The sequence below is a fragment of the Equus asinus genome, chromosome 6 (genome assembly GCF_041296235.1).
Source record: "Equus asinus isolate D_3611 breed Donkey chromosome 6, EquAss-T2T_v2, whole genome shotgun sequence".
Taxonomy (NCBI): Eukaryota; Metazoa; Chordata; class Mammalia; order Perissodactyla; family Equidae; genus Equus; species Equus asinus.
Window position 1 is genome coordinate 5,566,440 of NC_091795.1, and position 24,771 is coordinate 5,591,210.

A 24,771-nucleotide genomic window follows, 5' to 3' on the forward strand; every position below is an offset into this window, starting at 1 on the left:
GGAGACTTGCCAGAGAGGAAGCACTCCCCCTTGGGAAATTTAAATCATCAGCTGGGTACGAAAAATATGCACATTCTGGGTTTCAGGCCAATTTCTCAGCATGCCTTTTGTAAGCCCTCCAGGCTGTCATTATGTTAAGTGCAAACCAAAAGCTCCTGCAGTTGTTTGCAGATTCTCTCACAATGACAACTCAGAAACCAGAGGGAACATCACGTTGTTGCTTATGAACCTTCTGAAAGTACATTATGCAGATACAAATCTGTTAGAGTCAGAAAAAGCATGTTGGCCTCAGAACCTGTACTAGGGTGTCTGAAGTGTTCTAACCCATTAGGGCACCACTGTCCAACACGGCGCCTGCCACACGTGGCCACTGAGCACCGGCAATGGGGCGTCGGAACTGAGAGGTGCTGGAAGTGTGAAACGCACCAGGCTTCAGACTAAGCATGGAAAAAGAATGCAAACTATCTCATTAATAGGTTTTGTAACACAATGTTTACCAGCTAACATTTTAGATATAGGAGGTTAAATAAGATACTTCATCTGTGGCTTCTTACCTTTTGTAAGGTGACTACTAGATAATTTTAAATTACACATGTGGCTCACATTCTATTTCTATGGACAGGGCTGCTTTGGAATATAAAACTAAGAATTCAAGTCATCGAGACTAATTGAACACAGGTTAATCCATTAGCTTTTCGTAAATGTTTTTGAGAAGTGTAAGCGCAGATGTCCAGGGGGAAAAAATCCTGTATTCAGTCTCTCTCCATGGCCGCAAATGTAGAGCTCCACAAACAGCTGGGCCTGATTTTAACACTCAGCCGAGAGGGACAGAGACTGAGATGGCAGGGAGAGGCTACCCACCTAGGGAAGAAACAAGACGGCACCGACACTTGAGGACATCCTGGGTCACTGTGCACACATTTTCCGTAATGTTCATTTCACCGTGTGAATCAAGAACACTTCAAACCTAAGCAAGAACCCAAGGACCTCACCTCCCCAATACCTCCCGCGTCACAGTGGCTTCTGCGCAGTGACACAGAGTACCTGTGGAAGCCTCTCTCTGCACTGAGCCCCAAAAGCAGGGCCGACCTTCATCAGCATTTCAGCATCGCAAAAGGTACTCTCCTTTCTCCCATCGCTTCTCCCATCAGCTCCTCTTTACATGTACGCTCCTTATGTTCAGCGATGAAACTCTCCCACCGACTTGCATCTTTATAACATGCACTTTTTCTTTACAATACCGTAAAAGACACCACAAAATATATTAACTTTTCCCCCAGTGTGGGCAGCTCAGTAAGGAGGAAATAATGTGAACTTTGAAGCGATCAGAACTGAATTCTAATCCCAGCTCACACCTTGGTTTCTCGCTGTGAAATGAGGCTCATGGCACCAATCTGACAAAAATATGGAGCCCAAGCCAAAAGCCAGAGTCACTCTGGGTTCGGGTCCCAGCTGCACCACTCACCAGCTCTGTGACAAGCTAGTCGACTTCACTGGGCCTCGCTTTCCTCATCTGCAAAATGGGAGTAATCATACTACCTATTCCACTAAACGAATGGGCTGAATTCATTGTTTTTGTGCAAAGTTATTTCCTAAGGAATTATTTTTTAAGTGAATTAATGAGTAGAATAATGCCAGGCTCATAAACAGAACGGCTCCAACTGCCAGCAGGTGAAAGACCAAAATCTCTAGCCTGGTCTTGTACCATCTGCCTCCACCTTCCCTTCCGACCCTACCCCAAGCTGGTCTCATGGCACCTCACTAGGCCCTCAATCATTTCCTTTCACAGTTCCACATTTGCTCCAAGCACCTTAGCACTCTAGGCCTCCGTGCCTGCTGTTCCCTCTATTGGAACACTCTCTTCCTCCCTCTTCACCAGACCAGGTCCTACTCATCCTTCCAGGTACAGACCTGGTAGGAGTCTCCCAGCCTCTGCTCCTACAACTACACTTCTCTACAAGTTGGGAACGGGCTGCCAGGAAGCTTCCCCTACTCTATCAACTTTCCCAGGCCTTCTGTGGCCGAGAGCAGCACTGCTCAACCAACGCTGGCACCAGCCTCACCCGGGCACCTTTGACAAACCCACGCCAGGCCCCACGCAGACCAAGTGCATTAGGACCTGGAAGTCCACGGGATTTCCACATGCAGCCCACAGGAGACCCACTGGGCTAGTAAGGAACAGAGCTGCAATATTTTAAAACATCATTTCAATCTTCCAAAAGGATACAAAAATCATGTGTCGATTGCAAAGAGAATTCACTGATTTTTTAAAATCTAAATTGAGTCCAATTAGAGTATAAAAATAATGCATTATGAAACATCTCCACTGTAGCTGAAATTTTTCAGTCAGCATTTTATTCACAGTCTCTTGATAGCATCCCCATTACTCCGACTAAATGTGAGCTCCAGGACGTCACAGACGTGATCCTGCTCTCTACTGTGCCCCAGCAGCAGACCCGTGCCCAGCACACACATGGACACCTCGATGTGACCCGCACTCCTCCTGCCCACAGATGCAGGTGACAGGAGCCCAGGCCTGGGAAACACCTTCACAGAGACAGGCCCACGCTGGCTTAGAGGCACCTGCACCGTTGAACAGATGAACCCCGCAGCTGCTGCTCTGCGAGCCTGGCATGCTGGGCGCCCTCTCACTGCGGGAGAGAGCCCTGCGCCTTGTTTGAAGCCCTGCATCTGCGGTTTATGAAATGCTGCAGTAACCTTTGAGATGAAAGGGGTTTAGAAGTGCAAATGACTGTCAATATGAATATTAATAGCAGTGTTATTAATAACTGAGGTCATCTGCCAGACACTTGACTCTTGATTAAACGGCGCGAAGGAGCTCAAGCCCAGCCAGAGCCCTGCGGGAGCTCGGTACCCAGGGGCAGAGACCGCTCTCCCCGCTGCCTAGGGAAGTCTGAAGACAGTCAGGCGTCAACGAAGGCCAAGGACAGCGAGCTGCTCCCGGTCAGAGTGCAGCCTCCCTGTGTTCTGTGTTCCGTGGGGCGTGGGCTCCGTGGACAGAGCTCGATCAGGCTGGCTGCTCTCGCCCCAGAGCCCACACCGTGTCTGGCCTGCACAAGATGCTCCAGCAAAGCTTCCTGGCCCTGTTCCAAGGAACGAAAAATAGGACTTCTTTTTTCGGTAAAACCACCAATCACAACTGTTCTACAAGCTGTTAATTCACCTAAAATACTTTTTTTTAAACCAGCATGGTCGCCGTTCACTACAAATATTTGAGACTTCAAAGGGCACCAGCTGTGCTGCAAACAAGCAGCCTGTCTGTGGCCACATCTTAGTGTCTTCCTGATTCAAAGACAGCCCGTTACATCCTGCTTCTTAAGTCATGGATGTACTGTCAGCATTAGAAATGATGCCTTTCACAGTTTTAAATGCTGTAGTTTCTGCCTGACTAATGCCATCTTTAATTATACATCATCAAGTATTTTACTGTGATCTAATGGGGTCTATTACTCATCAAAACGGCACTAGTCAGCAATCGTGCTCCTCAGAGCCAATTACTCAGCCCTTCCTTCATTCTTTAAAAGTCCAGCCCACACGTGCAGAAATTTGTATACAGTCTGAGGCATAGCTCTTACCAATGTGTCGAAAAAGAAAAAACTATCTTTTAAGGAACCCTCCTTGGAGTGCCTGTCTCGTGAGTCCCGGCACTGTGACACTACTGACTACTGATGGCACTCTGACCTCACCCTAGGTGCTGTGCACACGTCCCTGTCCATTCCACTCCACACGGGCGGCATGAACAGAAGAGGAAATGGATCCTCTGTTAGGTAAGCAATTTGCCCAAGACCTACTCCAAGCAGGTGATAGGGCGGGATTTCCCCAGGGACAACACACAGCGTGAGACCAGGAGAAGACGCCACAAAAGGAGCTGGCTAGGACTGGACAGACCACAGCACGGAGGGGCCCCCTCCTGAACTGGACCCCCACAGTCAACCTGCTTCATTATCCAATACACTCTGAGGGGCTGTGTGAGCCGACGCAAACCCAAAGCTCAGCAGAAGTCAGCCAGTCCCAGACCTTCATGCAAAGGGGTGGACTGCCGATCCAATTAATAACTATAACTGCATACTTCATAAAAACTATAAAAGTACAGGTGTATTCTATACATATTAATGCATATCTATATGTCTATACATGTATTTATATATATTGAAATGCATTAATCATTGGGTGAAAAATGAAAGGGCCAGGCTCAAATTCTGGACATTTTACCTAAACGACTGATGACGAACTTCCGCATACTTACAAAAAAAACACTCCAATTACTAAACCGAAGTGCCCGAAGACCTAGAAGCAGGGACATAAAACTAGAAAGGTCACCTGACAGAACATTAACAAATAAATCATTTTGAAAAGCTGGGAATCAGTGACGAGCTATGAGACCTTGGTATGTCCCTCCTGAATAATTGACGAAGCGTCTTTTCTTGGACCATTTACAGGACTATGTTTAGAATTCTATTTAGCACTGCAAGATAATTCACTCAAGTGTTGGCTTCTTATCAGATCTGTTGACTAAGCAGCAGATGGAAAATAATAAATACACACAAATACAGTGTTTCTTTACTGTGCAAACAGCACACTGAAGAGATCGATCAAGAGCTGCCTCACCTGGCCCCAGTGACACTGACGCTGCTTGCCGACACATGGATCTGACGTCCTCCGTGAGAGCCTCAGGCCCACTGCTGTGCTCATTGTCTCCCTATTCTTACTTCCTTCCGGCAAAACTCTCAGTACCAACCGATGGTTGTGAGCACAAGAAATGGGCATTTTTGGCCATTTCTTCCAGGCACCTCTAGGAAGGTGCCAGCCAACACCCTGTCTTTTAGACAAAGAGAACATCCATTCTCTGACTCACTACAGGGTCACCAACAGGGAAAAAAGGAAGAGAGACAGGGAGAGAATGAACTTTGGACAGCTGTGAAAGAGGTGAGCCTTCGCCGAGGAGAAAGCCTGAGAAGCCAGTGCTAGAAGAGGAGGCTCCAGGAAAAGCCTGGAGTGAATGCCTTTTGAAAGATTCCCTGGACAGCACCAGCAGGACCACAGGAAGTGAACTAATTCTGCGGCAGTGGAGACCCTGAGCCATAGGAAGCTTGAGAGAATGTACAGCTCCCAAGACCCCCTAAGAGACTGGGAGGGGGACACCAGGTCCCCCACTGCACTCCGAAAGGCTACAACCAACATCATGTGACCCTCAAAAGGCCAAGCCGAAGCTCCTGTGGACACAGACACGGCCTGTCCAGGGCTGTGCCCCCTGCCCCACAGCCGGCCAACTCCTCTGGGTACACAAGGCCTCTTCTGGGTCGCCCCCCCAGGCCTGGCAACTGTGGGAGACTGCGGGGAGCGGTGGTGGGAGTGTGAGAGGTGGCCCCTAACAAGACCATGACCTTCCCTTGAACTCCCCAGAATGTGTGGACTGTTGGGTGATACGGAACTAGATAAAAAGGACAGCTGTAATTTGGGAAGGAAGGACTGCAAAAAAGGTACCCGATGTAGACTCTGTCTATGTAGATGCTTGTCCCATGTCCTTCCTCGGGGTCCCAGCCCAACTCTGTTGGGGGGTTTCACCCACCAGGAACACCAGCACCCCTGTGGCACTCTCCCCTTCTTTGTCTCCCATGCCAGGTCACACTCCAATAGCCAGGATGCCACTTCGTAGTCCCTGGTACTCCACTGTGACACCCTTCGCTGTGTCTGTCAACATGACAACTGTCACCTTGAAACTAACACCCTTGAAAATTCTTCAACCTGACAGAATTTTTCCCACTTACATTTAGAGTGAAAGCATCCCCAAACGACGGCCACCTTTCCCCAAATCTACTGACAAACCCATAGCTCTTTCTCCACGCAACAGCAAACTCCGACAGCTTCACAGGTAGGGCCCATCAAACACTAGCCATCAGAAACCAAGCCTCAGCCTGACCTCACTGTGGCGCGACAGGGCCACGGTGCAACATGGCCACAGCAGCCCTTCACCCAGAGAGGCAAGCCACAGCTCAAACCTTCCTCAGCGAACAGCAGCATTACAGCGCAGGAGATGCCGCCCCGCTCATCTTCAGAGAAGCCGTCCTGGGTGGCAGCCCTCTCTTGCTGGTGGGAGCCAGTGCACCCTGCTCTGCTCGGTGGAGCTCAGCCCCCCACAGCTGTGCCCAACAAGACAGGGAACCCAAAAGGGGAGCTGGGGTGGGCCAGGGCTGCAGGAAGTCATGGGAAACATATCTGATTCCAAGTTTGAGGATACAACCCCATGGTTTTACGAAAATTAGAGGAAGCATTTTCTAGAGTAGAACGTAACATTCTTGTGAATTTTTAAGAAGAAAATATAAAACCACAAATAACCACCTGAGAAGAACACCAGCAGAAAGGATATGGGTGGGGAGGGGGCAAGTGGCAAAGAAACAGAGATGTACAGGTTGCCTGATTGGAAGCTGCAGAGCATCAGGCAGGCAGTCTCAGGACTGTGGTCCCTTCATGGTCACCAGAAATTGTTACCAAGCAAAGGGCTCGCTCCCTGACACACACAGAAGCCAATACTATGGCACCAACTTTCGAGAAAAGAGAAAGCTTTATTGCAAGGTCAACTGCAAGGAGACAGGAGGCAAGGCTCTCAAACCTGCCCCTGCAATCCAGGGTTCAGGGAGAAATTTAAGGAGTTAGGGGCTACTAAGCTGCACGCGGGGCCCTGGGCACTGACCAGCTCGCCTCAAATCAGGCCATACATGGAAATCAAGCTACTTGGCAGCTGGGAACCTGATTTTGCTTATTGAAGGAAGATTCTTGGTTCCCGGGTCATCCTGGAGCTATGCATTCCCCCCTGGCACATGCATAGGGCCGTCTCTGTTATTGAGCAAGGTTTGGCTAATTAATAACCTGTTTTAAGAAAACAAAACTAGTTTACGCTGGTCAATGTTTTATGTAGTGTTTCAAGACCACGCAGAGGGGTCTTGGAACATGGTGGCACCTCAGTACAGGCAGCTCCTTCAGGCTGGGAAGTCACACCCGGCAGGCAGCAGCTTTCCCCTGCAGGCAGCTGTGAGGTGGAGGCCAGGAAGGACTGGCAGAAGGCTGGAGCAAGAGATCAGAGATGCCCTTCAGGAACATCCTGAGCCACCCCAGGAGACTCAAGGAACTTGAGAAAGACCTGGCAGCAGGGAGGAGGCGGGGGGTGGAGGCGATGCCAGAGGAAATTCCTTGTGCAACCTCTCCTGGTGAGAGCAGGTGAGGTCTGTGCCACTATGTAGTCCTGCAGAGGGGAAGTGGCCTGCTGGCCACAGGCAGCCACCTCTTGGGGCAGCATGACTTGCTGGGTGCTCCACCAGCACCACAGGCAGAAGAATTCCCAGCTGTGGATCCCAGACATGTCTGTTTTCTCAAAACCCAAAACCACTGCCAATTATAACATTGTGGGTCAGTGGGGTAATCAGAAATGCGATGTCCTGGTTCACCGGGGCATTAGCCCTGTGTAGAACAGGATGCCCTCGTCCTCAGGGTGAGCAGACCTGGAGAGCCCAGTGGGGGTAAGACAGTCGCCCAGCAGGCATGGAGGGAGATGAGGTCCAGGATTTACTGAGCTGAATTAACTGGCCTGCTCCTCACAGCCCCATGGCCACTGGGAACCCTCCTTCTCTCTCCATGCCTGACCTCCCATGGATGCCTCCCGGAGACCTGTTCCCCGAGGCTAGGAAACAAATATTTTGCTTCCTCTGGGGAGATGCTAACTTAGAAGTTTAACTCTTGTCTCAAGGGTCACTGTCACTCTCAAGTGTTGCCCACCTGCACCCTGAAGTCACACAGACTTCCACCTGCAGCTGTAAAGACCCTGCCAGGCTGCAGGCCGGGATCTCTGCAGCCCCGGGCTCAGCTCCTGTGGGCCCTGGGTGCCGGGAAGGAGGGCTGGTCCAAGGCTGTGTGTGGGCCCTCAGGCCCCTTCTTTGCCCACAATCTCAGCATGGCTGTCAATCACTAAGAAAGCTGGAGGAAGAGGAGCTGAGGCAAGATGACTAACTGTTGCCTCCGGGAAGCCTGATGATCCAAACCTTAAAGGGCCAAAAAAGCAGTGATTGTCAGGAAACCACGCAGCCCACAGAAGGAACAGTGAAGAAAGAACACTGAAAACAGCCTGGGGAAATGAACAGAGCCAGAAAATGCCCAGAGGAGGCAAAAGAAGGGACTGTGGAGGTGGGCTGCTTAGGTGGGCTGGGTTGTGGACCAACATCTCTTCACCTGGATGAAGTCACCCACCTGGCCTAGAATGATCCCTTCAACATGGACAATGCAAGCTGCCCACACCAACCCAGAGGCCACCCAACTCCCCAGGTGTTGGGCGGGGGTCTTTGAAGTCTCCCTTGGCCCCCAGGACCACCCACACAGGGCACGGCTATTGGGAGTGTTTTAGGGGTTGTTCAGTTTATAACAACCCAGCCTGGGGTTATAGAAGAAAGGTTTTCTAAGCCCATGAGGTTGTTTATGGCAAATGAAGCATTAAGTGGGAAACTAGTCCACCAGGGGCCAGACTGAGGTACTGGGTGGTTAAAGCTGACGCACTGAACAGTTTGGGACACGGAGGAAGAGCTACAATTAATATCAACCACACTTCACAGACTGGTATTAACCCTGTGTAGAGTACATACGCCTTTTGCTAAAAGGAAAAAAGAAAATTCTATTTCAACACCTAAATTTTAAAAAAGCAAGAAACTGCTGAAGTTCTGGGAAAAGAAAAGAACGTGAGTATGTAAAGGGACCTTAAACAGAATTATGGTTTACAAAGGACAAATGAAGCAGGGGTCAGCCGCTGATGCTGGGACAGAGGGGCACCCCGCCATGTACACCAGCTCATGGGCTGAGAAAGGAGGCCCCCGCTGCACCCACATGCGGCCGGGGGGAGGCCCACCTGGCCTGTGCTCTTCGCCCAGCCTTGTGATCTGAGTTGGGTGGACACTGTTTCTACATTTTATGAGTCACTATCTCTGGTCAATAAAGTGCTTTCGTTCTGCACATGTTTAGACTCCAAACTTCGTCCAGACAATGATGGCCAGTGACAAAATGAACCCAGAGGCATCATGAACCTGGCAGGTACAGCTGAGTCTCACTGGTTATCTGTTTCAAGGTGATGTTAATTTAGCACAGGCTGCGTGCCCACGCCATTCTTGACACTCTGCACGCTTCATCCTGCACAAACACACCTGGTTTTAATTACCTTTAGTCAGGCTTGGAAGGGGGAAACAGGTGCAATTTTTAAGTTACGTAGAAATTAGGTAATTATTATAAAGAGTTAAGGAACACAATGGCTTATCCAAAAACAGTAAATATTTCTTTCCTATGTGGAAATTTCTAAAAAGCACGTAGAGATAAAGTGTCGGGGCTTCAATTGTGTGTGCGGAAGAAATGAGGGCTTGGGAGTATAACTGTCACCGAACAGCAGATCTTGTTGCCAGGACGTCAATGCTGCTTTAAAAAGTAGCCTGGTGCTCCATTTAACGGTGAGGCAGGAAGCAGATTTTGAAGCCACTTCCTAAAAACCAATATAATTTTCATCCCAAGTGCTCCCGGTGCGTACTGCAGCAGCTGGACGGGGCAGGTACTCAAACACGTGTTCAGTGAAGCGGAGAGAGAACTGCAACGCTGTCCTGCATCTTGAACTGCTGCGTCACGGCCTCCCTGGGAAGGGCACCCCAGTTTTCCCAGGTGCCTCCTTCTGTCCGAGCGCCACCAAGAACTTGCCCTCCTGCGCTCAGCGCTCTCGGCTCTAGAACATTTGCACCCAGTCCTGGTGCCGGCCTGTTCTTAAAGTCTCTCACCACTTCTACTCAACTGAATTCCTGCGGCAAATACCAATTCACTTAAACTCAAATAAACTCACACGAGCATCACACACACATTCCATTAAGAAAATACATAAGAAATACGAACATACGATCTTCACGTCTGCAGATAACCTTCGTACGAGTTAACAGTGTAGACACGCGTGGCAGACGAGAGAAACAACTGACCAAATCAGCTCCTCCTGGATGCTCTTCTGCATCTCCTGAAGGATCACTGCATCTCTAAACATCCATAAGCCATCAAGAGTCAAGGTCAAGTTTAAAGAAGAAGGCAGAAGTCTGTGAGCAGAATCCAATTGTGCTACTATTTTATATGCTTTTTTATTCCAACTTCACTCAATGGGAAAAGGGAGCCCCACATGATGGTGCGCAAGCACAATTTTTAAACCATTCATTGCTGCCAACACCTTCAGTTTGACCCCCTATTCTTTTAAGGTTAATTAGAATTCCAATAGGATACACATCAAGCATGCATTTCTAATTCATCACATCTGAAGATCTTCCAAGCAAGGCAAATCTGATAAAAAGTGACCTTGGCTTCTTGAAGTGATGCTATAAACAGTGTTTCCCCCTAAGTAAATCCTTGCTGATGTTTCACTTCAAAAATGTACCTCGAAAAAGAGCATGTTAAATGCAAAAAAATACAGATTAAATACAGATTGAACTGAAATACTGAACTTGCAGCGACTACGTAATTGAGACCCAATTTCATCACACTCCAGCAAGCCAGCGGGCTCTCAACAGCCGGAATGAAGGGACACTGGGATATAATTCTGCTCAGCTCCACTGCACAGAGCAGCCTAATTCCAGGCGGCTGTAGACAAGCTCTGTGTCCTGGACGAAGGAGGCAAGCTTCGTCTTCAGGGGAGCCTGCCAACCCGCAGCGTCAGCAACTGAGCAGGATCTCTCTCCCCTGCTGCCTGTTTAAAACAGATTATAGTGTGGACTTTCTCAGTTTGATGAAGCTTATAAGGATCGGGAACATGACCTCTGATAGCAAAGATAAAACTGGAAACAGATTCAAGCATTTGGCTTAGATGCCATTAATGCTCTACAATCTGTAACACAGGCCGACTTCAAATGGAGAGGCACAGCGTGGATCAGACCCCCCCCCACACACACACACCCGCAACTGCCTTATATTTGAGTAAAGCATATTTAAAAAGTACTCTTTGAATTACTCAATTGTAATGCAAATTGTAACTCAAAATTGTAATTCAAATTGTAACTGCAAAACGGTTTTAGAAAGACACGTTGCCCTGAAACACCCCAATCAATGCTAGTCAGGGGTGTTAAAAGGGTTACCTTGCAAAACTGTAAAACCAAAACTAAAAACAATTTGGGCTGAAAACTTAGCGAACATTTATCAACTGCAATGGAAAGTATCATTAAAACACAGCTGCTTAAAGATCACTTTAAGAAGCAACACGTACAAGTATGTGCCAACAGGCAACAGTCCTAACCTGAGGCACTGAGTACTTGTAACTCGGTATAAAATTTCCAGGGGCAGCATTATTAATGGTTTCAAAAAATGCCTCATCTCAAATGCCTCAGGTGAAAGCAGATCTGAGAGGCTCTGCTAACCAGGTTAGAGGTTTCCAAAGGACTCTGGAGATAACCAAAACTGATGAAAAAGATGCAGTGAAGAGTTTGGAAAGAAAATGTTTCACCACCTCCAAGTAGAACCAAAGAGGAGTTAATACATTTTATACACAATGTGTTCCCAAGGTCTAGCTGTAACTAAATTGATAAATAGTCTAGCAGATATCTGTGTATCTGCATACCAAAAAAGTCTACATATGCCAAAAGAAGATTTGAGGAGCTTCTCATTGGGAAAATAGGGGGTTGTCTTATATTTACAGTCACCTGCTATTAAGGCATATATGGTATTTGCTGAACGGTAACAGGAGTGCCCATCTATTAAACAACAGGCAGCAACAGCCAGCATTCAGCTTTGCTATGAGGAGTCAAAGCAATTCCAATGGACAGTAAAGCAGTGAGAACCTACTGAAGAACCAGCTGAAGGAATTTTCAGCTGACGTCTTTGCCAACCAAATTTACAGAGTTGCTTAATGTCAATCCCTTCCCTCTTCCCACATTGTCCCTGTCCCTCCAGATGATGCAGTGGGACCTAAATGCTATTACCCAGAGCGGCAGGATAAGTGCAGCATGCAGGACTTCTGGGTGCCCAGGAAGACCCCCACTACTATTAAAACTCAGTGGATAAAAAGCTAGATGGTATTACCATTGACGGGGTTCAGGGCAGGCCGCCCCAAGATGCACACTCTGGTACGTGGACTATTTCGAGCTGAAGACAGTAAAGGCTCAGAAGACTCAGGAAGAGCATCCGACCTTCCGCCCCCAAACTGCCTAAAGGACTTTACCATAGAAGGCCTGTTCCAGGAAGGAGCTCACACCACGTGATAGCTATAGTATGATGGAAAATGGGTGTGACAAAAGGACACCAACAAACCCATTCTTTGGCCTAGCAAACCCTGTTTAACAAACATTTGCATTCCAGCTCCATGTAAATTGTCTTCCTCCCCTTTGAAGGCCCCAATCACCATCCCCAATGTCTTTCCTGTCTGTAGCTGAAGATGCTTGAAACAGGCAGCCTCAGCCAGATGGCCGAGTTACTCAGTGTCTTCTGGGTTTCTCCCAGGGATACATGCTGTTAAATCTTGTTTGATTTTCTCTTGCTAACCTGCCTCTCTGATTATTTGACCAGCCATAAGAACCTTAAGGAAAAGCTGGGGGCGGGGTATTCTCCCACTCCCCAACACCCTCCCCCCACAACTCCTTTTCCTCTCTGAAAATGATCAAGTATAAGACTGAATATAATTCAGATTTCTTCCTAAAACCTGAGTCCTTATGAGGCGGGCCTGTGAAGAAAGGACTGAGGGTCACGGTTAACACAAGAAAAAGAAAGTAAATGTGTTCTAAGATCCCCTAAAGCCCAGAGGCCATAAGCCAGGTCTGAGAGTTCCACCTGCCTCCAGGCAAAGTCCGCCAATAACCCCAGGCAACAAAGAGTCAGTTCCTGGTCGCTCGGCATCAGGACTAACTACAAATGCCACCTAGTTCCAAGAGCTGCCTCAAGGCTCCGGCCTTTCACGTTTCAGAGGTTCCCTCCTAACTGCCTGATCAGATGCCATTCACCTGAGGTAACGAGGAGGACACCTGTAAACACTCTCATCAAAAGGTCCTGGTGTTTTACTAGAAGCATCATTCCAAAAATCACTTAATTCTCTGAGCAAGAGGAGGTAACCCACTTATTTTGCAAATAAAGACCTTTAATTATAATACCTTAGATAAACACAGCAAGGACAGGAAGGAAAAGTTTAAAGATCTGTAACAAGAACACACATAACTGGATTTAATCATAATTAAAACCAAAGAAACACTACTAACACCCCTTCAGCAGCGACCCCAAGTACAAATAGTCCTTGACTGTTCTGGACGGTGCATTCCTCCTGGTCCACAGGAAAACCCAGTGTGGCAGAGGATGACATTTAACGCTAAAGCTCAGCACCCATGGGCTTAAGCTCCTAACCTCAGAGACACTGCAGGACTGAGGCCTTAGGCTGGCAGCCCTCTCCCAGCATGTCAGTACCACACATGTTGGAGGGTTATAGAAATGATTTATGTACCACCAGCTCCTTAAATGGTCAAAAATAGAGGGATAAGTGTGTTTTCTAAAATGAACCATAATTGCAAGAGATCAATGTTTTTATTTTTACCTTTCAGTGGGCTTTTCTACATTTAAAGAAAATATCAAACACGAGTACTTTGTTTCTCGCCTAAATCAGCATCCCATGGGTCACCCCTCCCCCCACAACAGCTCCCAAGATGGCAGAGGGTGTGAAATGACACATTCAAGGAAGCTTTTGAAACTAAATCACCGATGCCCTCAAGATAAGGCCTTTCAACTAAAATAGAAGGAGTGGATGCTGTATGATGTAGTTGCATAAAAAAAATAAAATTTAAAAAATAAAACAAAAAAACCTCAAATAAGCACCCACGTGGGAATGCGACCCTGTGGGAGACAGAACCCGGGCTTCCAGGCAGACGCAGGCCAGGAAGGGCTGGGCCAAGCACTCCTCCGGTCTCCAGGCGGATTCTTTCCCTTCTGTTCAATGGAGTTTGTAATCTATGTTCTTCCAACCCCCAGTCAGCACTTCCCTCTGCCCAAGCCTCCTTTACAGACACCAGGCCTGAGGCCCACCTCTTCCCGGCTATCAGACCCGGAAACACTAAGCACTAACCTTACCCAGGCTAGCTGAGGGTGTGCAGAAGGCCAGTGCGGGGTCCAGTGGGAGGAAGCCTATTTCTGGGGAGAAGGGGGTCCCAGCAAAGTTAAAAAGCCGGAGAAACAGGCCCGGCCAGCACAGGAACTGCAGGAACTGGAGGTGAGGAGGGGACAGCAAGATGCGCCCACCCCGTGGGAGGATGGGCTGTTGGCACACTATGGACAGGTGGAAAGATTCCCTGGGACCACATACCGCCACAAAGCAAGTGGAGGTGGGGGAAATGGGGGGAGGGAGAGGATGGCGGGACGACAGGAAGTTCAGCGAGGACGGGACAGAATAGGGGAGACAAGGTGTCCAACAGTTGGCAAGCCTGACTCCAAGGGTTACACTCAGGAGTCCTTGGAGGGGAGCAGGGTGGAGAAAGAAGAGCAAGGCAAGGGCCACTGTGAAGCCACCTCTGGTCTCCCCTGCCCCTCATCACTGCCCTCCACACCCACACGTGTCCACACACACACCTCTGGCGCCGCACCGCGAAGCAGATACCCACCTTTACCACCGGCGCGCTCCTGTTGGTCGTCAGCTCGCGCAGGCTGACAGCGGCGCTGCCTGCCGACCCAGAAAGGAAGACGGGCGAGCCGGGGGCGCTGCCCGTCGCACTGCCCCCACCACCCGCAAGCGCGGTGGCCGCCCCTGAGCCGGGGCCAGGGCACGCCGGGGGACTGCCGCCCGGGCTGGCGCCGGCGCGGGGCCGCTGGCGGATGCCGTCCAGCAGGCGCACCAGCAGGATGTTGGCGGGCAGCTCGTCCACGCCGCAGCCCACCAGGATGCGGCACTCGGGGCAGCGCAGCTCGTGGCGCGAGCACACGATGCTCTCCAGACAGCGGCGGCAGAAAGTGTGCTGGCAGGGCAGCACCTTGGCAGTGGTGTCCAGGCGCTCCAGGCACACGGAGCACTCCAGCAGGTCCAGCAGCGACGACTCATCCATGTCCTCGCCCGCCGCCACGGCCGCCGCCCGCCGCCGCCGCCGCCGCTCGCCTGGCCTGTCGTCGTCGCCCTCGCTCTGCGCAGCAGCGGCGGCCGCCTTGGACGCGCACAGCCAGGACGCTCCGAGCAGCATGGGGGAGGCGCCGGCGGCGGCCGCGCGCAGCTGCCTAGGTCCCGGGGCGGGCGCGGGGGCCGGCGCGGGGCCCGCCGCGAGCAGCGGGCATCAGGGTCATGCCCGGGGAGCCGGGTTCCGCCGCGACTTCCTTCACTTCAGCTGGCGGCCCGAGGCTCCGGCCGCGGCGGTGCAAAACGACGTGCCGACCAACCTGCGTGGCGGGGACCTGAGTTCCGCGGCCCGCGAGCCAACTCACAGCCAGCCGAGCCCACCCAGTCCTTCGGAGCACGGCGCCCGAGGCTGCCGGCTACACCTGTCCCGCCGCGTGGCCGCTCCGCGCCGGGTCCAGGGGCGCACCGGGCACGACACTCAGCGGGCTCTGCGCTCACAGTGACCGCTCGCGGCCCCGAGCCCCGCAGCAGGAAGCGCGAGAAGCAGTCGGTCGGGTCCCGGGGGAAGCAGGGGCGCAGCGAGCGCGCTCCCCCGCGGCACCTCCCTGCTCCCTGGGCCTGCCCGCTAGTCCCTGCCCCCAGCGTGTGCCGCCAGACCCTTCCTCTTCCTCGGCCACGAGCACGTGCGCGGGGAGCGCGCGGAGGTCACGGTCACTGCGGGGCTCAGGAAAGGAGACGCTGCGCCCGCTGAACCTCCTTTCGCCTGAGCGCACGCCGGCGACTAGTCCTGCCCCTTAGGGCGCCTTCAGGGCTCCCAGGAACTCCGAGGGCACCGTCCTGCGCAGGCTCGGCCCTGTCCCCTCCAGGTGCCCCGAGTCTTCCCTTCTGCTCTCCGTGAGCCTCGGCGAGGGTTGTTTCCTCCCGATGCTGCCGCGAAGGAAAGTTTGGGTGGTGTTATCCCGACTGCCTTCCTCGCGAGCGCCGGCAAGCAGCTTGGGGACATAGCCAACACCAGGGCATCCTCCTCGACAACTCCCCGGAGCGCTCCCGCTCCGGTCCCCTTTCGAAGCGGCGCGCAGAAGTGACAACCTCGGAGCTGCGGGTGTGGGTGCAGGGTGGCCCCGCGAAGCAGCAGGGGGAGGCGCTCGGGGTGGCGGAGGCGCCCCGGGGCCGGCTCGGGCTCCTCCCGGCGACAGCCGGGGGCCCCGGAGTCCGGGTCGGAGATTGGCCCGCTGCCCGCCGACCCGCACCCTAGTGCGGGCACCCGCCTCGGCGACGCGCCCTTGCCGGCGCAGTGCGGGGCGCTCCAGCGCCCACGGCGGCGCGGCCTCGCGAGCCCCCCTCCAGCCTCCTCGGGAGGCGCAGAGGAAGGGGAATTCGCGCTCGCCTTCCCGACGCCCCGGCTTCTGGGAGCGTCAGAGCAACGGAAGTACGTACTGAGGACCGGGCGCCGCAGGGAAGTTCGGCGGTGGGCTGGGGTCGACCGCGAGGATTCCCTGCCGCGCGCTGCCCCCTCGTGGCCGCCGGCGTTGCCAGCGCGCGTCCCCGCCCTCCCTGAGCACACCGGGCTTCTGGGCCCTTCACTCCTGCGGGGCTGACGCCAGGAGAGGCGCTGAGGGCTGGAGGCCGGCCGGGCTACCCTGTGCTTTGTGAAGTACAGTGTAACTTTTTTTAACTTTTCAGGGAGGAAGTAATATTGGTTGAGGCTTAAAAGCCAAGAACATGCGTATGCATTATTTTATTTAATCATCAGAACGGCCCTGTGAGGGGATCATTCTAACCGCAGTTCACGTGTGAGGAAGATGAGACCGATCCTTGTGAAAAATCATCGAGGCTGCATGTTGGTAATTCTCTGTCTCCAGAACTTGCATGGAGAAGATCACATTCCTTTAAAATATGAGCTCCGTAATGTATCACTGGTGCCTAGGGCAGTGCCTGGCACACAGTAGGTGCTCAATAAACGTTTGTTGAATTAATGAAAAACAGGTTTCGGGATGGATCATCACCCAGTGGTGATCTGAGCACAGATCTTAGCCCCTCAGGTCCAGGTGTCCTGAGCACATAGCAGGCTGCCAAGGCCAGGAACCCCAGCTCCTGCAGGCAGCAGGAGGCTTTCCCACAATGTCATGGAGTGTCTCACTAGTGCGGCATTATTCACACCAGCACCACAACTGTGCGAGACTGAAGGCTGAGCTGCCTAACTGGAACCTGGGAGCAGGCTTCCTGGAAGGACCAGAGGCAGGGCATGCACATCACAGTGCACAGAAGCGGTTCTCATTCTCCTTTTGCTCTTTGACTTGGCTAGGAACAACGAAGGGGAATTTTCAAGAGGACCCAGAAAGCTTGATCCAAAAGAAGGTGGCATGGACACAGGACAAGGGGAAGAGTGAGGGGGGTAGCCCTCAGACCCTGGGAAGGCTCACAGAGAGCAGGAGCTATCCATGATGACATGCTCTGGGTCGTTTTGGTTGTGAGCTACAGAAACCAACTCTAGCTGGGCTTTTAAAGGAGCAGAAAAGATTCTGAGAACCAGAGGCACTCGCAGGGCCCCAGACTCAGAGCTGAGCCGGATAACTGCAGGTGGGCCCCGTGCATCTGGCTCTCGCCCTTCTCTGTGTGATGACGTGATCCGTCCCTCTCTTGCACGCTGCCTCTACTTCTCAACCCGCATGGTGGAAAACATGGTCACAGCTCCAGAAGAACTTCTCTGATGGCTTGAGCCACTGACAGAAGCGCTCACCTGGCGCTGTGCAGCAGGAACTTTTAAACCCCTGTCGCCTTAGCTTGGCCCAGATGGTCACTCTCTGGACCAGCGTGTGTTGGTTACAGGAGCAGGATCATCTGAAACCTGGCCACACCCTCAGGAGTCACACAGAAGGAGAAATGAGAGTTTCTGGAAAAGTGCACACTGGGCAGACAGACCAGTAGATGCCCCCGCCAGGGGCCAGAGCCACACCTCTGCCCTCAGCCCAGGCCATACGGGAGCACATGCAGGCTGCTGAAGCCCACCTCCTCAGACCTCCCCCACTTCCTCCCTACTCCTTTAGCCCTGCCTTAACCACCTTCCGCAGGACAGACAGGCTGCAATCGCAAAGGAGTCAGAGGCTGGGCTGGACACGGAAATGGATGAAGCCTGGTCGGCTGAGCAGCAGACGGTGGTGGGGACGGCAGCGAGCTGTGCCTGCACCTGGCAAAGAGCATGGCTGCTACTCAGCCCCAGCCAGTCACAGCTCGCCTTGAGGAAAGGAGGGCCCAGGACTGTCAGATCAGTCCACCTCTCCAGAGAAGCTGGAAGGCCTGCATTTTATGTGAGATCTCCTGATGTTCAACAGTTGGCAACCAATTTGTTTCTCAAAAAACACCATATTAGCCAAACAAAATGAGTGTGTGGCCAAATTGGCTCACAGGCCACCAATTTGCAATTTCTGGTTGAGGCGTCCCAGTAAAATGTACTCCAGTGCAAAGGAATTGAAGGGTGGGAACTAAATAGTTGAATTATTACAAATACAGTTTTATGTTACTCAGTTAAATTTGCCCGTTTTCAATAAGTCAATTATATAAGCAATGATTGACAAGACCTGGCTTAATGTCCCTTCCTGTGAAAAGATCTTGGGAATTCAGGCGACCACAAGCATGCTGTGAGCCAACATGAGTCATGCATGCAGTATGGCTGCCTAGAAAAGTAATGAGATCTTCGGAGGTGTTAAAGGAAGTGAAGGGTCAGGATATGGAAAGAAATAATCCCTTTGTACCTCAGCTTGTCAGACCTCATTTGCAGGATTACTTTCAATCCTGGGTACAGGTGGCAAGGGAGCTAGAAGGCTTGTCCAGGAATTTAGGATAAAGGAACAGAGTGTGGTCCAAAGAGAAAGATCAGATGAAACAGGATAGGGTGACTGTGTGTCAGGTTTTTGGCTGCCCAGGATCTGAACTCCTTCTTAGATGTGGGAGATTCTCCACTTGGTGAAAGTCACATATTCGTTTATCCAGCTAGGGTGTGAGGACGTGACGCAGGCTCAGTCAGTCAAAAGCTGCTCCCCACCCCATCCACCGCGAGGTGGAGGGTGGGAGGCAGACCCAGCATCATGGGGCTCCAGCTGCAGGGGCAGGTGGGGGAGGACGGCAGGGCCAGCAGCACCAGTGCCCAGAGTCTGGGGCCAGCCAGGTTGTATCTCAGGGTTGGGAGCTGACCGTCGTTGCCAGACCAGCCCTGGGCTCGATTGGGGTGGTGAGCCTGGGCTGTGGCCTGCACTGCCTTGCCAGCCTTCCTGGTGATCCTGTGGGTTTCCCAGCTTTATTTAATTAGTTCCTTTTTTGTTAAATCAGCCAGAGTCAGTTTCTGCTGTTTCAACAGGGAACCCTAATTGATACACGTTGTTTATTATTAATCAGACACCAACAAAGGCCTTCAATATGAGACAGTTGTCACTGTCTGCTCTTGGCCTTCATGCTGGAAAGATATTGAAGTGAGCCACTCAGAGTACCATTCATTCATTCAACAAACACTTCCTGAGTGTGTTCTACGCCCTCAGGACCGGGTGAGAGCAGAGCCTGACGACCAAGACAGGCAGTGTGGTGTCGTGAGTAGAGCCTGTCGCTGGGGGTGCAGGAACCCCAGCTGGGCTAACTCAACAAGTGACATCACCTATGTGAACTTCTTCAGTTACATCTTCTGTAAACTGGAAGATGAAAATATTTCACCTCCTTAGAGGCCTGAGGCCCTTGAATCTCTATGATTGAATAACATGTTAGAAGAGTACTTGCTTTGCCCTGTTTTTCGGGGGAAAACTAAAATGAATTAAAGTGACAGGGAGGCAGGCCTCGGCTCAATGTAGAGAAGGGCTTTTTAATAGGCCGAGCTGTCATCATTGGCAATGTGATGAAATAGGAGCCCCCATCACTCAAAGAATTCAAGCACAATTATGTCTGTAAAGAATCTCATAAAAGAGATCAATTTTTATTTCTTCTACCCATTCCACAAAACACCTTTCTAGTGGACACTTGGTGCTGGTCAGGCCAGCTTCCCTCCCTTTGGGGAACCTCTCCATCCCCAGTCCACATGGCCCTCGCAGATGGCCCATCACAGCACCTGCACCTGTGTCCCAAACAGGCCGTGTGGCCTAGGCTGGCCCATCAGAATCATTCACCCCTTGAGATGATTAGTTCAGTGCAGGCATGTAACTAAACAGCAGGTTCTCACGTGACATTTGGTATGTAATATAGGTAGAGATATTGACAGGAAGGGAGTTCTCTCTTCCTTTTGGAATCTGAGGCTTAAAGATGTAGACTGGGATTCCAGAGGCCACTTTCCTGCCATGTGAAGAAGCCCTGCTAGAGCATAGGTGAGAGCAGGACAGAAAGGAGAGGGGGTGGGGAAAGAGATGGGGAGGGAGAGGGAGGAGGGGGAGGAGGAGGTGAGAGGGAGCCTTGATGACATCACTGACCAGGTGAGTCCATGGATGAAGCGGCGCCTAAAGCATGCATGACCATTAGAATCCCACTTTTGCTAAAGCTGGTTTGAGCTGGGTTTCTGTCACTTGCAACCAAAAGCATCTCAGCAAAAGCCGACCTTCCTGTGGCTTATCCTTTCCCTAGATACCCGAGTTTAAAACAGAAGCCTACCTTTAAGCCTTCCCCCGTCTCAGTCCCTCATATGTACCAGTTACCGATTTTTGCAGCTTTCCAACATCATCATAGATGTGTCCCCCAAGTGTCTCCCATTTCCATTTCCACTGCCACCAATTCTGCCTCTCACTGTCTCTAACTGGACCATGGCTCCTCCATCCTCAGCCTCTCCTCCATCCATCCGCCTACACTCAGGAGCCAGCTTTACTCCCTGACTCACAGGGCTGCTGCCTCCTCCCCAGCTGTTTGTCCCTCAGCTGTGACTCTTTTCCATCTTGCAAGCTTTTTCCCAAACCTGCCCCTTACCTGCACGCCTCTGTGTAACCTGTGCTGCATCTTCCTGGTCCTTGTTGAAACCCCATCTATCTCACAGACCACCTCCTCGAGGAAACCCTTCTTCATTGCCTCTCTTTTGAATCCACTTGGCTCTTTTTCCTGCATCTTTCATACTCTGCCTTACCTTATATTTATTTTATAGTGGTCTTACAGCTCCTACCAGCCCACAAACTCCTCAACGGCAAAGATTGTGTTTTATTGGTCTGTAAGACCTGTCAGGAAATGTCTTGAGCATAGTAGGTATTTCATAAACATCTTCAGAGTTGGGCTAAACTGAATTTGAAGAGGCTGTACTAGTCAACCTCTAAGTTCGTTTCTCTCCAAGGCCACATGAGATCACCATAAATGCTTCTAAGCACCTGAGATCTGGACTTTCTATTGCACTTTCTTTTGACAAAAAGGAATGAAGCTCTCAAAATTAATTTCACATAGTATGTATTGTGTGTGCAGGCATGAGGTAATAATAGCTATAATACTCACAGTTTCTGGTATTTATAATGTCTGCATCTGTAATACATAGAGAGAGGGTGGGAAGAAGCCACACACACCATGCTATCCACAGGCCTGGGACCCTCCCAGCAAACACCTCACTTTTGACATTAGTTCTCTTTCCTCTGCAAACCACATGGACCTCTCTTCACTTAATGTCTGCCCCCCCAAAACCTTAGCTATCATTCCACTCTCTTGGGCAAGCCCCCGGTATAACTAGAACTTCAAGTCTGTTACCCATATTTGTGAGCACCCACTTGGGTTGTAGGGCACTGTCCCAGGCCCCGGAGGGTCGGCAGGTAGAAAGTTCACAGCCCACCTACAGGATGTACAGTCTATCCGTAACGTCAGGCCAGCTTCTGAAAGACGTCACAAGGAAGGACAAAATGAGAGAGTCAGCCATGAGTGCTCCAGTGAGGAGGTACTGCCGCCTCGGGGATGGACTGGACTGTCCTGGGCAGCAGGAGGGAGAGGACCCCAGGGCAGAGAAGAGCACATGCAAGGGCATGGAGGGAGACCAGCTCCACGCACAGTTGTGCGCCCTCCATGCGGATCATTTAGTCCTCCACGCACCCTGTGAGGATAAGCAGAGAGGATAGGGCCCTTGCCCAGGGCCACACAGCCGCTCAGTGGAAGAGCCAGGACCGCATCCAGAGAGTGGAACTCCAGAGTCTGTTTTTACATCCACCAACTCCGGAAGCTAACCAATAAGGCGAGAGCTAAAAATGCGCATGAAGTCATCAGCTTAGAGGCAGTAGGAAGCCCCGGGGAGTAGATGCTTTCATCCACGGAGAAGAGGAGAGGAAAGCTTTCCCGGGACAGGGGCAGAGCCCTGGGGATGGAGAAGCAACAGCAGGGAAGACAGAACGGCGGCAGGGGTCGGAGAAGAACTAGAGAGGGCTGCCTCACTGGTCAGTGCGCAAAGGAGAGGCAGCCGTGAGGGCAGTGCTGACCCAGCCCGGCTGAGGCCTGCAAGGTCGACTGCAGGCCTTGGGATGACCACACACAGTCGCGCCCATCTCTCGGGACGCTCCCCAAGCAGCCTGATCCATCTCCTAGCCGTGTGCTGTGGAGCCGGCATCGAGAGCCCCAGAGTCAACCAGCCATGAGGTCAGGCTCCCTCCCGCCATGACCAGCTTGCCGTCTCTGTGCGAAGCCGGCTGCCCCACAGCGAGATGAGTTAGACCTGCCTTGCTGTTTGGATGGGGCGTCAGTGAGGATGCGAGCGGGGTGGGGGCCGTCAGAGCCCCACTTACATGCTCTCGGCCCTTCCTGCCCAGCTCCTGCCCAGCGCTGGTGTCTGCATTCGGCAGCTTTCTCTAGCCGCCCAGAGTCTGCTCTGCCCTGGTGTACGCAGCAGGCTGCAGGCACCAGGCCACCCTCAGCGCCGCAGCTCTCTGTGCCCATGGGAAGGATGGCTCTATGTTCCTGAGGCCCCCAGGGCTGAGCTTCACTTGCCCACGGTGGGACTCTGTTGGCTGACTTCCCCTCACTGCTCAGTTTCCCACACTCTGCAGATGTCTTCTAGGATCCCCTCCCGAATAAACCACTTGCCCTCAAATCCTGCTCTTCGGAGCTGCCTCTGGGGAAACCCAAACCAGAGCGGGTTGCAGTACACGGAGTGGAGTGGGCACTCGATACATGTGAACCCCTTCACTGAACCTGGGGCCCCTCCCGGGTCCCTTGGAACCGTATGCGTGCTTTTCCTGTTGACTTTGTCCCTCTCTCCCACGCAACAGAGACACTGTCTCCCTCTCCTGAATCCAGGCTCCTTGAGTAACAAGATTCAAATTTGCTTCCTCCACACCAGCAGGCACAGCGCTTTACTCGCAGCAGGTACTCAGTAAACACTGTTGAAAACACACATGAGAAAAGAAACACCTCCTCAGTCACTGACTAGGTACAAGAGGGAAGAAAGCAGGAGAATCACGGATGTCCTCGACCTAAAAGGGGAGTCGGAGGGGCCACCGTAAGGGGCCAGGCAACAAGTTTTAACGTAAGCACATGAATTTGAGGTGCTGGCAGGCCAGGGAGGTGCGGCTGTCTGGAAGTTAGGGATGTGATTCAAACAGGGCTCCAGGGCTTGAGGGAGAGCAGAGCTCGGGATGTGAATCTGGGAGGCATTTTCCTGGAGTTGATGGATGAAGCTGCGGCTCAGAAGAATAAGCGCCATTGCTTCCTTCGAACCTGCAGGGAAGAATCTTTCCCACTTCCGGCCAGAGGACGGGGAGGAGCCGGCAGCAGGGGCTCTTCAGTCACACACAGCTGCTCGTGACACTTTCCATCTGCAGGTTGCAAGATGCTTTACAGATGTGCCTTAGTGCTGCCCAAACGTTGCCATTCCCATTAGAGAGAGGGGGACAGAGGAACATTCCTAAGCTTGCAAAATACATGCCGTGCATTTATTTCACTTTTGAAGCTGTTGTTCCAGCTAATTGAGATGTAAAGATCGTTAGTCCCGGTGCAGGATGTGTTACTGCTCTACAGAAGCTTACTTTTGTCTTTTAATGTTGAGACACCCGGACCTGCTGAGGCAGAACTTGAACTACGTTTCAACCTGAGTGAGCTGCCCTGTGTGACCTGGTGCCCTCTTCACTGTGTCGGTGAGGCTGCAAGCTGCCTTTGGGCAGGGCTTCTCTGTGCTGGGAAGAAATATTTGAATGTTCCCTTTGGTTTTGGACAGGTGAGACACGTAGGCATCTGCTGCCCAGGGAAAAGTCCACAGGACCATCTTTGTAACTTGACAAAAGCCACCCCTCCCTGGACCTCTTGGTGTGTAAGCTGAGGCCATGAGCGAATTCCCAGTCTCCTCCACCCTTCACGCAGATGCTCTTTGACTGAAGTGTGCTGGAACGAGAGCACACCCAGAGCACAAGTGCTTACCCATCCAAAAGGAAGTGCAGCTGCCCTGATGGCCCAGGTCTTGGTGGTCGTGGGATGGCTGACCCAACTGAGCATGTGACTGAGGCTGGAAGACCTTCCCTACTCAACCTCCTGGGGGACAATTTGTGAGGGTAATTTCAAGAGATGCCACCTGGAGAGCCCCGTTGGCTGACGGTGGCCTGAGGGGAGGGTCTGGCCACCTGGAACATCTTGTGGTCATCCACCACGGCCCTAGTGGTCACAGGGTGAGCCCAGAGCCCTGGCAGGTGGGTCATGCCAGGCAAGCATGCACTGGGATCCTCTCCCTCCTCTCAGAGATAAGCAGTAGCAGGGTGACTGCCACTCTGCAGGATGGCTGG

At 51.9% G+C, this 24,771-nt stretch overlaps 1 protein-coding gene across 5 annotated transcripts in view; it reads right to left on the reverse strand.

The window, feature by feature from the left end:
- Positions 1-16,483, reverse strand: part of SH3RF3 (SH3 domain containing ring finger 3) — a 343,617-nt gene extending 327,134 nt beyond the window's left edge. For 2 of the 5 annotated variants that reach the window (XM_070511485.1, XM_070511482.1), the window contains exon 1: positions 14,637-16,478. In XM_070511485.1, the coding sequence (XP_070367586.1) occupies positions 14,637-15,206 (570 nt within the window). In that variant the 5' untranslated portion in view covers positions 15,207-16,478. Of the gene's footprint in view, positions 1-14,636 lie in introns of all 5 variants that reach the window. The other 3 variants (XM_014829961.3, XM_070511483.1, XM_070511484.1) reach the window with 3 other exon arrangements.
- Positions 16,484-24,771: the final 8,288 nt, after the last annotated feature.